Source organism: Artemia franciscana, chromosome 1, assembly GCF_032884065.1.
Source record: "Artemia franciscana chromosome 1, ASM3288406v1, whole genome shotgun sequence".
NCBI classification, from domain to species: Eukaryota; Metazoa; Arthropoda; class Branchiopoda; order Anostraca; family Artemiidae; genus Artemia; species Artemia franciscana.
Genome location: NC_088863.1, coordinates 55,095,557 through 55,108,399, shown reverse-complemented (window position 1 = coordinate 55,108,399; position 12,843 = coordinate 55,095,557). Strand labels below are relative to the sequence as shown.

Genomic DNA, 12,843 nt, shown 5'->3' with positions numbered 1-12,843 from the left:
GGAGTTTTTCATGGAGAGGGAGCTGAGTTTCTCGGTATTATTCGAAAACGACGAGAAATTAAATTTAAAAGAACAAGTGTGTTTTTTTAACTGAAACTATGGAGAAGCATCAAAACTTAAAATGAACAGAAATTAATACGTATATGAAAAGAGTTGCCCCTTCCACATGACTTTGTTCTTTACACTAAAGTTTTGACTTTTTCCCCTAATTTTTTAAGAGTGATTCCTGAAACACAATGGCCGTTTAATTAGAACAGGAAGAGCTATCTTTCTTTCTTTAGCGCACTATCTGTCTATCTTTAGCGCAAAGAGCTATGCCTTGAGGAGGAGCCAACCCCTTTCACTTATGTAATAAATTCTTTTCGTTTTAATGTTTGAGGCTGCTCCTTAATTTCAGTTGAAAAACTTGTTTTTTTTATTTGATTACTTATAGAGATTATTTTTTTAATGGGAAACATACGAAACATGTTTTTTAAAGAAAATTAAAGAGCCTCATTAAACCAAATTTGAGCAGAAATAAAGTCAAATAATGTTCAAATAAAAAACTAAGGAGTCTAATAGAAAACAAAAAAAAGAGATATACAAATATTTTTCTACTGCGAAAAAGACTATCTCAATAAAAAATTAACAGAAATCCATTTAAAAAAAATTCTGCAAAATAAGTTTGTCAAAGAATAGTAAAGAGTCACGTTAAGCCACAATTGAGTAGAAATAAATTCAAATGATTTTCCAAGCGTAAAACTACCACAAATCACCATAAATAAAGTAATTAGACACGAAAACGAAGAGAAATTACAATAAATATCCGATTCAAACTCAAAACAAGCAACAATTAACATGAGTAGGGCCGACAACCCCCACACTACATAATTTGTACTTTACTGAAAACAAAACACATTTTAAATGTTCCATAAGGATTTGGAACAGCAAGTCAATCTTTAAAAGCAATGGGCAAGGTACTGAAGAGGCGTCCATCCCCCCACATGTATGGAATGATTTCTGTTCGCTCTATGTTTTATAGTCGCTCCTTTTTTAGAGCTGAAAAATTAATTATGTTTTTTAATTTCTAATGGTTTGTCAAATGGTGCCGGGAGACCTGACCCCTCCATGAAACTCCACCCCCAAAAAAATCCCCAGCTGAATTATTTTTCCATGCAAAAGACCCACCTAACCAAAAATTTTTCTCCTAAACAAGTTTTTTAAATTAATTTCTATTGATTTTTATTGGCATAATCTTTTTCATAGAAAAAAATATTATATATATTTTCGTTTTAGATTTGTATTAGACTCCATAGTTTTTACTTTGAAGATTATTTGACGTTATTTCTTCTCATTTTTGGTTTAATGAACTTCAAACTGCGCAAACACTCCCCCCCCCGCCTATTGTGCAAATATATAGTCCAAATTATATATTTCCCATCTATTTCATCACTTGTCTTTGTTTTGCATCATGCTAAGCTGAAAGAAACTAACAAAGAAAGTGGTTTGTTCTCGAGTGTTACACAGCATAAACTTGAGTGAGTGGCGTATAATACACAAGTATCGGAATTCCTTTCCCCTATGGAAAGTAAAAAAAACTCTCTATTACTATGGAAAGTAATAAAATTTGCAAACTTGGAAAAATTTATTTTCCACGTGGGGGTATTTTCTGGGGGCCATTTTCGGAGGGGGAGGATAAGCGCCGGTCACCGTTGGCTACACTATTCATACCTGTTCAGAATATATAAAAAATAAACATAAAACCCGTAAATTTTAAGATTCAGATTCAGACAAATTTAAAATCTAGAGAGAAGGTAGGGCGAACCCCAAAATCCCACCTTGCGTTCGTCCTTATTCCTAATACTTAGTCAGGGTATAAGAGAGAGGAGAAAACTGAAGATGGATTATACACTAATTTCATTTTGCATAACAAAAAAATGAGCATTCGTAATCTGTACCTGTTTTGGAATTAAAAAAAGAAAAGAAAAAACAGTGACATGATTCATCCAATTAGTGAGAGGCAGAGATTAGTACAAAAACGAAAAGAAAGAAGACCCCGAAAATAAATAAAAAAACGACTGGTTTCCTTGCAGACAGAACAATAAAACTGCCATGAAAAGGCACTTCATTATGTGACCAATTTGTGTGTGCTTTTACTCATTAAACTACGTTTCTTTTTTCTGTTTGAGCTTCCTCCTACACATGACTAGCCATGTATAGAAGGCTTAATTGGTGTTTTGGGTCACCTTTTGTTTATTTTGCTTCCATCATTTGATGTTGCCTCGTTGTATGTACTAACATAGTATTGTAAATTAGCAAGCGGATTTTTTTTAGTTTTGGCGTTTGTACCAAAGCTTCCGCCGCCTTGTTAAATTTATGTTGAAGTGTACTTAAAACTTTGCTTCTTTTCACTATGATACGGATTACTCGAGGGGTGAATCACTGGACACCTGTACATGCCTAAAGATAATGTCGCACATGGGATGCCTGGAGACAGCAGAGTTTAAGCATAGTCTCATGTAAACCTTGTGACGCTACTGGGTACTCTTCCCTTGGAATAACTTCGCGAGTTATATGAAAAAATTATATATTTTAAAGCTCTTCTGGGCTAGATAGACGCAGCGTTTAAGCTGCGTACACTGCATAAGCCGACTTTTGGTTTCTTGGATGTAAGTTCTGAAAAATGTTCACTAGAAAAAGATGGGTTTTTCGGCAAAGCCACGAAGAAGATTATTAAGTGGACTAGTAAGTAACCCCACTTACCAAAATACTCCAAAATACTGAGAAAATTTATCAAACTTACATAATTGAACTTAAGAATATCTAGTCTATGTACTTTGAACTGCCAATTTTTTCTTGGAAATACCCTTTGGTCCAAACAGAGGGAGCGGGATGCCACTTGGCTGAATCCCTTGCTGCAGCTGAAAGCTGCTCAGTAAGATTCTTGAAATCCTAGATCCATCTTGCTTGCTCTCGTAGTCAATGAATGGGTGCTAGCTTAGCTTCTATTTTTGCTGTTGTGCTTATGTTGTATTTTTTATACATTTTCTTCTTTTTTTATAAATTCTGTTGTAACACAAAGCGTTAAAATTTTCATCATCAGAAAAAGCTCAGATCACCTGTAATCAAACAGTTCGTGGTAACGAATTGTAGTAAGGAACGACCCGGTTCAATAGTAAACGAATCTCTAAAAAACGGAATTTTGATACTAATAGATACATCAAAAGAATCAAATTTTTATGCTGATTTTATATATAAAAGTTTAATCAAATTTAGTCTTACTCATCAAAAGTTACGAGCCTGAGAAAATTTGCCTTGTTTAGGAAAATAGGGGGAAACACCCTCTAAAAGTCATACGATCCCACCATCGCATTCAGCGTATCAGAAAACCCTACTGTAGAAGTTTCAAGGTCTTATCTACAAAAAGCGGAACTTAGTATTTTTTTTTGCCAGAAGACCGATCATGGGTACGTGTTTATTTGTTTGTTTGTTTTGTTTTCTTCCCAGGGGTGATCGTATCGACCAAGTGGTCCTAGAATGTCGCGACAGGGCCCATTGCAACCGAAATTAAAAGTTCTAGTGCCCTTTTTAAGTTACCAAAAAATTGGAGGGCACCTAGGCCCCCTCCCACGCTCATTTTTTCCCCAAAGTCAGCGGATCAAAATTTGAGATAACCATTTAATTCAGCACAGTCGAAATAACATAATAACTATGTCTTTGGGGCTGACTTACTCCCCCAAAGTCCCCGGGAGAGGGGCTGCAAGTTACAAACTTTGACTAGCGTTTACATACAGTAATGGTTATTTGGAAGTGTACAGACCTTTTCAGGGGGATTTTTTGGTTGGGGGAGGTTGAGGGGAGGGGACTACGTGGAAAGATCTTCACTTGGAGGAATTTGTCATGGGATAAGAGAAATTCCATGAAGGGGGCGCAGGATTTTCCAGCATTATTAAAAAAAAACAATGAAAAAATAAATATGAAAAAGTTTTTTCCATTGAAAGTAAGGACCAGCATTAAGACTTAAAACGAACAGAGATTATTACGCATATGTGGGGTTCATTTCTTCCTAAATACCTCGCTCTTTACGCTAAAGTATTTTTAGTAATTTCAACTATTTATTCTACAGCCATTGTGATCCAGGGTTCAATCTTAGAGAATTGGGACAAAATTAAAGCTTTAGTGTAAGGAGCGATGTATTAACGAGGGGGCAAACGCGCTCATATACATAATAAAAACATACGAATATAGAAGTTTGTTATGTAAGTTAATTTGTAAGTTACTTATATTTTTTTACTAATAAAAACGTTCGTTAAAAATTAAAAATTCTTGTTGCCTTTTAAGCAGCCGACAAATTGGAGGGCAACTGGACTTCCTCTCCCACCTTTTTTCTGAAAATTGTCTGGTCAAAATTAAGAGAAAGCCATTCAGCAAAAAAAATTAATACACAAATTTCGTTTTAATTATTCATTTGCGGAGAGTCAAAATCAAACATGCATTAATTCAAAAACGTTCTGATTTTAAATAAAAAAAATTTTTTTTACCTGAAAGTAAGGAGCGACATTTTAACTTAAAACGAACAGAAACTACTCCGTGTATGAAAGGGGCTGTTCCTTCCTCAAAGTACCGCTCTTTTCGCTAAAGTTATTTACTGTTTTATAAAGTAGAATTGAGAGAAAGAGTAAAACTTAAGCGTAAAGAGCGGGGCGTTGAGGAAGGAACGGCCCCTTTCATACACGGAGTAATTTCTGTTCGTTTTAAGTTTTAATGTCGCTCCTTACTTTTAGTTAAAAAACTTGTTTTTGTTTATTTAATAACAGGATAATAACATCCTGCAAAGTTGAGGCAATCTATCTAAATACATCTCTTGGCCTGCAGCAAATCGTGGTATGGCAAATTTAGTAAAGTTCCTCTGCTCTTTTATGTTTGACCGGCTCATGGAAAGAAGAAAATACCCTCTGACTAGATTCTTCTTGATTTTCGAACGTTTCCAATTTTCTAGTTTGACATCGCTACTGCTATACTGTTTCAGAAGCAGCCACAAAACAAACTTTGTTCATACCCACTATGCTCATTAGTGATACTGCCTAAATCATATTTCAGTACATTTTATTGTCAGGACAAATTTTTTTAGACACCCTAGTATTTTAGACTATACTCATGGTAATGCTTAAATAACCCCCTATGATTTCAAAATTTGAATGCAGTAGGTTAGTTAGTAAGGTTTTTTCTACATTAAAGTTTACAGTATATCATCTTAACTATTTTTACTAACAAAAGAGGGCTACTTGAATTAATTCTTTCTTGGTTTAATCTTTGCTTTACTGGGTCTTGGGTTGCATTTGAACTAGAACTGGATTTTGTTTTAATAAGCTTATTAGTGAGAAATTTAGTGAGAAAAATCAAGAAATTCCTTTGACAATGAACGAGTCCTCAGTAAAACAGGAATTAGACAAAATTACTTCGGTCAATGAACAGTTGATTTCTGGAATTACTTGAGTTACAACATAGTTTAGTTCACGATAAGAAAACCATTTTTTCAAGAATTATAAACATTTAACAATCTAAATGACCGGTTAAAGCTGTCTCAGAAGCGCTTCTTCAATGACAGATATTTTGTAACTTTTCAGAGAACTTTACGCTGTTTTTGGATGATTATTATCTCTAAGGTTTCCTATGATGTAGAAGCACTAGGATGCCGAATTGTTGAACTCTAATGAACCTTCCTCCCTTTCGAATTTTTGTGTTCATTTAGGTTCTAAGACTAACAAGATAACTCTATTCTTTTTCAGTCGCACAGTAGGGCATGTTTTCATTTTGTTTCCATGTGCCAAGATTAACGAACGTATTTTGCAATTACTTTTGGTTGAAGTTTGCAAACTCATTGCCAATTTAATTTCTTTGGCAATTGTTTTGCTAAAGTTTCTTAGCGAAATTTTCTAGCTGGTAAGTGTAGGGAAATTAATACTTTTATCTCCAAGTAAGTTTGTGGCCAAGTAATTTCAAAGGATGCTGAAAAGTACTCAGTCCATACTTATCAAGGGGACAATGTCTTATCTTACACATAACGATGAGAGATGTAAAGAAATATTGCACACTATGTGCATATAGTTCAATAATCTCCTCTTAATTCTGTAGCAAAGTAATTTCAAATGGTGATGAAAAGCTCTCAAATCTCATACTAGTCATAGCAATGGGAGAAGCACAGCAAATTTCAAGATATATTTATTGCATAGGAAAATTACTCGAAAAACATCGTTTTGTAGTTATGTTTGGCTGAAAATATTGTTGTTTTAAAAACATTTCTAAAAATAAGGTGCAATAGAGAAAATATTTATCTTTCAATTATGTGGACAATTATGGGGACCTTAAAAACCTCAACTGATGATAAAAAAAAATCTCGAAGAATAATTCGGTTACTTACGGAGCTTGACATTGCCAGGGCTGGTTTGGCTACTCATCATTTTCTCTAGATATTTTGATACGGACCCAATTTATTAATAGTAGCTCACCACATCACAAATTCACCAGGATTAATCACTTTGGCTTAAGCTTTTTCTCCACCCTGATATATTCAAAGCTTTACTCTGTACTCCTTTTTGAAATCTCTTAGGACTGCTAATTTCATCTTGTCAGCTTGCCCTGGCATACAAAGATTGCCTCATAGAGCCTCCTTTTAGAATTATCGTTCAGTGACACAATACAGTATATATAATAGTGACTATAAGGAACAGATAAAATTTTTGGAGAAGAAAAATAATGGCAAATGACGGATCTTATACAAAAATAATAGGATACGGTGGGGTAAAAAAAAACAACAAATAAGACGTATAAATAGTAACATCTCGCGAGGAGTGGGCCTCTGTTGAACACTATTGATCTTGAATGTCTAATCTGTGGAGTAATACAATTAACTAAAGGGCTTAATTTATGTTCTATCGGTCAACTACACTGTTTTCTTTTCAGCTTCCTGGTGGTACTTGACAACAAGGGACAGTTTTATAGACATTTCTTAAAACCAGTCTTTTCTAATATTTCGCTGTTTAACAGTACAAAAACCAAAGCCATTAATGTGTTTTATGAATGCTCATAAAAGCACAATTTACATTATCAAAAAATTTTCTTCAATTGATTTTATTGCAAAATTTCTCGTTTACAGCTTCTTGTTGCTGTTGTAATGCCAGCTTCTCGTGTTGACTTTTAATTTTCAGCATTTGACTTTATGTGTTTTTGATTTTTGGTACTGTGTTTTTTAAAGCGCAAATTAATATTATATGCCCTAATAATAACTGAGTTTCACACAGTTATAATTTTATACGTTAAACAGATATTGTCTCTTTAATTTTGGGTTTTATCGTACAGTAGTAGAGATAGCAGAAAGAAGAGTAGCAGAGAAAAAAAAATGTGCATGTGAAATGATCTAAAATACATACATGAGGGTGAATATGCTGGAATCTATGGACTGGGTAATTATTAACGTGTTTACCGGAAGCTAATATGGACTTCTGAAATGCAGAAATAACTTTACTTGAAAATAGGCTACCCAAGTGTCTGAAAAGGCCAGTTTGCCTTTCCTGTATGTGATATGGTATGTAATATAGTGATAACGATTTCTGGCCTTCCGCTCAGTGCACATGGTTCATGAAAATAATTTAAATGAATTGCTTAGTAACTGTTCATGGTGAAATGTATCACTGATCACTCTGTCGGTAGTGGTCTATTTGTTTCAGTGAAATTCCTCCTTTTTCAGGGAAAACATTTGCAGAAACCCGGATCTCCAGAAATGTGATACATTAGGACTTGCTGAACTTGGGACCATGTGTGATCGAATGTCTTCATGCTCGATTGTTCAAGATAATGGACTATCTGCTGCTTTTACAATAGCTCACGAATTGGGGCATGTGTAAGTTTTTGATGATTGTCTAATGTGATTGATTTCGTAGCACTTACTTTGTTTTGTTAATTGATAATCATGTTTCTACAAGAATAGTTTTTGTTATCATAGGCAGTGCATAATTAAATTAGTTAGGCAGCCCTTTGTGCTGCCTAATTAAAGTGTGATGCGATATAATTAAAAGCCTAGGATGCAGTTACAAAAGCAGCAAACATTACATTTAGAAACAGAACATAATTTTTTTTTCAGGGGTGATCGTATTGACCCAGTTAGCCTAAAACGTTGGGAGAAGGCTCATTTTAACGAAAATGTAAAGTTCTAGTGCCTTTATTAAGTGATCAGATCAAAAATCGGAGGGCAACTGGGACCCCTCCCATGCCACTTTTTTCCTAAGCTCGTTGATCGAAATTTTGGGATAACCATTTTGTTCAACATAGTTGAAAGACCCAATAACTATGTCTTTGGAGATAACATGATCCCCCAGAGTCCCTGGGGAAAGGTTTTAAGTTATAAGGTTTGCCTATTGTTTACGTATAGTATTTGTTAGAAGGAAGCATGCATACATTTTTCAGGTGGAGCGAGGAGGCCAAATTTCCCTCTGGGAGAATTTTTCACAGGGGTAATATTTTATAGAGAGAGAAGTTTTCAAGGGGTTGAAGTTTTTAGGAGAAATTTTATACTAGGGGAAATTTGCTAGAATTCCTATACGAAATTTCTTTATATGTCTTGCTTTCTCTTTACCGACTCAATTTTACGCTTGGAGATGTTAAGGGTAATTGTCCGGGGTAAATTTTCGCCAGGATTGAATTGTCAAGAGAATATTTTCGTGGATAGGGGGATTTTTCCGTGGAGGTGGAGCCGCAAATCCTGGCGTTATTTAAAAAACGATGAAAAAAATAGTTTTTTTCAACTCAAAGCAAGGAGCAGCATGAAAACTTAAAACGAAGAGAAATTATTGCATATACGAGAGGGGTTGTCCCTCCTCAACATCTTGCTAATTACAAATTTTATCCCGATTCTTTAAAAACAACTCCTGACAACACAAAGGTTAGAATATTAAGTAACTTTTTTTTTTAAATTACCAAAAAACTTTAGCGTGAAGAGGGAGGTGCTGAGGAGGGGCAATCCTCTCACGTAATAATTTCTGTTTGTTTTAAGTTTAAATTTTGCTCCTTATTTTCAGTTGAAAAAACTTGGTGTTTTATTTAATCTACCTAAAGGTGACAATTTGGTGTTGATTGGTGACACTGGTTTTACAAGTCTTTTAAGTTATTTGCCTAGCAACTATAAAGTTTTCCCTTGCCGCTTACAATAGAAGAACCTTTAAAAAGCCTTCCCACAAGAGCGGATAGTTGAAGTTGGAAACTATAATTTTTTCTCTGTCTGTTTAACTCTGATATCCATTTACTGCTTAAAGATTTCAGGGAATTGTCGTTTGGAAGACCTATTGGAATATTTTTATACTTTCCCAGCTAGAGCAGGATTTTGAAGTTGTAATATTTGTGATTAGTAAAACAAGAGTCAGATTCTATGTGTTGGCTTCTTAAACACCACCATTCCGCCCCAGAAGACGTTGGACTTCTGGGATTTACATGCTAAAAACATGTTTATTAAGACCACAGGCTTCCCTGTTTTCCTTAAAGTCATTTGATCCTCCTTAAGGAAGGCTATGACTGGCAATAGGTAAATGCACAAGTGTCTGTAAGATGCTATTGTGTAGTTATTTCCTAAAAACCGCCTAGTGCCCGGTTCTCACTAAACAGGAAAGTCACAATGACAATTCCCTTCTCCTACTCAGTTTTGAAACTATCAACCTCATTGTGGAATTTATTGCTGGTATACCCAAAACTTGCTTGTGACTGAATTTTTTTTTAACCCTGACCGTTGTCCTTGTTGCCAATTCTAATATCCTTTAAAAGCGTGCCACGCCAGATTTGAAAATTCTAAGTGAATATTTTGCATGATTCGCACACGTCTTTTCATTGGATTTGTCGAGATCAAGTGCAAGCCCATATGCGGACATTCAATTCAACGGTACTAGTGAGCGGTACTGTTGATCGGATTGGAAGTAAATAGTTGGAGGTAAACTGAAAGTGAAGAACTGACTGGAAGGAAAATCCAATAATATTTGGAAGGTTTACATCTTATGATCAGACACGAGATGGAAGTTTTTCAGTCGAATACATGCTTTTCTTTGCGCAGATTCATTTTAAAAATGGGAAAAACTTAGATTCAACTTTAATCTTTAAGGATATATTATAGGATGGACTGCTCAGGGGAACAGAAGTGACTTGAATAGCTTTCAACACCATTCATTGATTTACAATTCCAACGAAAACTGGAGTTATAAACTAACTGGGCTTATAAGGAGGGGTAAGGAGGGATCTTTAGTAATTCTAGTTTAATCATTTTAAGGAACTGCTGTGATTGAAGGGGCTGATAACGACTGTCACGTTAGAGCAGAACAGGTAAAGATTCCTTTTATCTTAATGATAATCGTTTTACTTAAAGTTTTAAAACTGTAATATTCAGGGCCATAACCAGGATTTTTTCAAGGGGAGGGGGTACAAAAACTTAAAAAAAAGCTTCACAATTTCTTTGTATGCATTTTGTTACGGTTATATGAGTCGGGAAAACATTCAAGAGGGGGAGGTGCAAACGTCTAACCTTCCTTTTGGATACAACCATGGTTTATTATTAGCTTGAAGTTTGGGGTAATCCTCAATTGTTCTTCTTTATTAGCTATTTCTTACAGCATTAATAAAAATTTTTGTTTGTTCTTTTTGGTTGTTAGAAAGGAAATTAATAAAATATCAAATTGCTAATAATTTTTAGGGTTGCTCATTTAACTTGCACTAGAGCATGGCTTATGGGCTACTGAATCATAAACCGTAATTGAACATTGAAAAGGGGTAATGGCTCCACAGAGAATGGACAACATACTGACGGGAAAAATACGTAAATACGTAGATATCCAGGTCCAAAGAGGTAAAAAAGGATATTAATTGAAATGACAATCAAAATAAGTTATTTTAAAACAGTCGTATGTTTCTTAGGGGGTCTGTACTCTTTTTTTTCCTGGTCTGTTTTAACTCTTGATGGTTTATTCAGAACTCTTTAGATTCCAAAAATTACCATTCTTGCTTTTAGAAAAACCGTAAAATATTCAAGGTTACATTTTGAATTGAATCTCTTTCTCGTCTCAGGTTTGAGATTTTTTCAGGTTGAACATGCCCCATGATGATGACTTGAAGTGTCTTCCTCATTCAGACCAATCAGGCGTCCACAATGTTATGTCCCGTATGCTGGATCACAATACAAAACCGTGGTCCTGGTCTTCTTGCAGTCGGCACTACCTCCTGGAGTTTTTAGAGTAAGGTCTTTTTCTATTTTCACACTAATAAGAGGTGGATATTGCGGAGCAAATGAGCATGAGAGGTGACTCAAAAAGAAAATCGGGGATTTTAAAGAAAAATGGTAGCCAAATATGACTTTTATGTGGAAAGCAAGTTAAAATAGGTCTTTGTTTCGTTAAAAATTTGTCTTGGCTGTACTCTGCTAAGACCTAGTTGACTTTTCTAAGTTTTAGAGGAAATTGCAAAATGATAATCTTTTTAGAACTGGGAAATTAGAGGGAGATGTGAAGTTTCATCAGTAGGTTTTCTCAAGTCTTCAAGTCTTACCTGTTGATGCTCTTCTTCTCGTCACCCTTCTTAATGTAAAGTTACTTTTTTAGTTCTATTATATCTGTAAGAGAATCTCTCAAAACAATAGATTTTGATTAAACTGGTGAAGGGGATACTAGATCGTACCTAAAAAACTGTAGCATATAGACAGATGTATGGAATTGGCCACACCTATAAATTGTCCATTTAAAAGATCCAAGGCAGTGTAGCAGCGCTGCCTAAGTAAAGACAAATATGGTTTTCAATGTATTATTTAGTTTTTCTTTAGACCATGCCACTTTGTATGGAAGGAAGGTTGAACTAAATACAAAGTCATACTGTGCATGCAGGCTTTCAATGGGGCGTATCTGCAGTGGCTCAGGTAAGTCTTTGGGTATAAATTACCGACTTAAGGGACGTAGCTGAAATTTTGAGGTAATATCGGACCAGAAAATCAAATAGATATTAAATTTTGACTGGAGGCGGACAAGGGAAGCGTTTTCAAGGACAATAAACTTGGAAGAAAGTGTGGTTGTAATTTTTAGCCCGAATGATTCTTTTTTTATGTGTAAATTTGCTTGAAATTTCAGACCATGAACAAACCTTAATGAAATTTTCAAAACCCAGGGAACTACATCGGGAACAAGTCTATTTATAGTGATTCTTGAATTCTATTCAGTCTTTTCTTATTCAGGGTCTGTTTTGACTTTTATTTTTTAAGTATCAAGTCAGAAGATGTTCTAATATATGCACATAAAATGCATCTATTTAAATAAACTAGTAGTTAAAACTATATATACTGTTATTGTGATTACTTTTATATTTTTGTTGATGTTGTTTTCCTTAAATCAGTGTCTCCTAGATATATATTTGCTATAAGAAATTTTATTTTGAAAGTTTGTAAAGGCTCAAATATAGGAAGTTTTTATTTATTTGTTTCTGCTTATTTGTATTAGTTTTGTATTTGGCTTTCCCAGCTTTGGAATACAAAACACACATACGTACATGCGCACACACACATTCATGCACATACACACACACACACACACACACACACACACACACACACACACACACACACACACACACACACACACACACACACACACACACACACACACACACACACACACACACACACACACACACACACACACACACACACACACACACACACACACACACACACACACACACACACACACACACACACACACACACACACACACACACACACACACACACACACACACACACACACACACACACACACACACACACACACACACACACACACACACACACACA

At 35.0% G+C, this 12,843-nt stretch overlaps 1 protein-coding gene across 7 annotated transcripts in view; it reads left to right on the top strand.

Moving 5' to 3' along the window:
• Positions 1-12,843, top strand: part of LOC136031439 (A disintegrin and metalloproteinase with thrombospondin motifs 9-like) — a 364,806-nt gene that overhangs the window by 127,890 nt on the left and 224,073 nt on the right. For all 7 annotated transcript variants that reach the window (XR_010618512.1, XM_065711064.1, XM_065711037.1 and 4 more), the window contains 2 exons: positions 7,727-7,879; positions 11,094-11,243. Coding sequence is in view for 6 of the 7 variants with exons in the window: in XM_065711064.1 (XP_065567136.1) it covers positions 7,727-7,879; positions 11,094-11,243 (303 nt within the window). In the remaining variant the exon portion in view is untranslated. The remainder of the gene's footprint in view (positions 1-7,726; positions 7,880-11,093; positions 11,244-12,843) is intronic.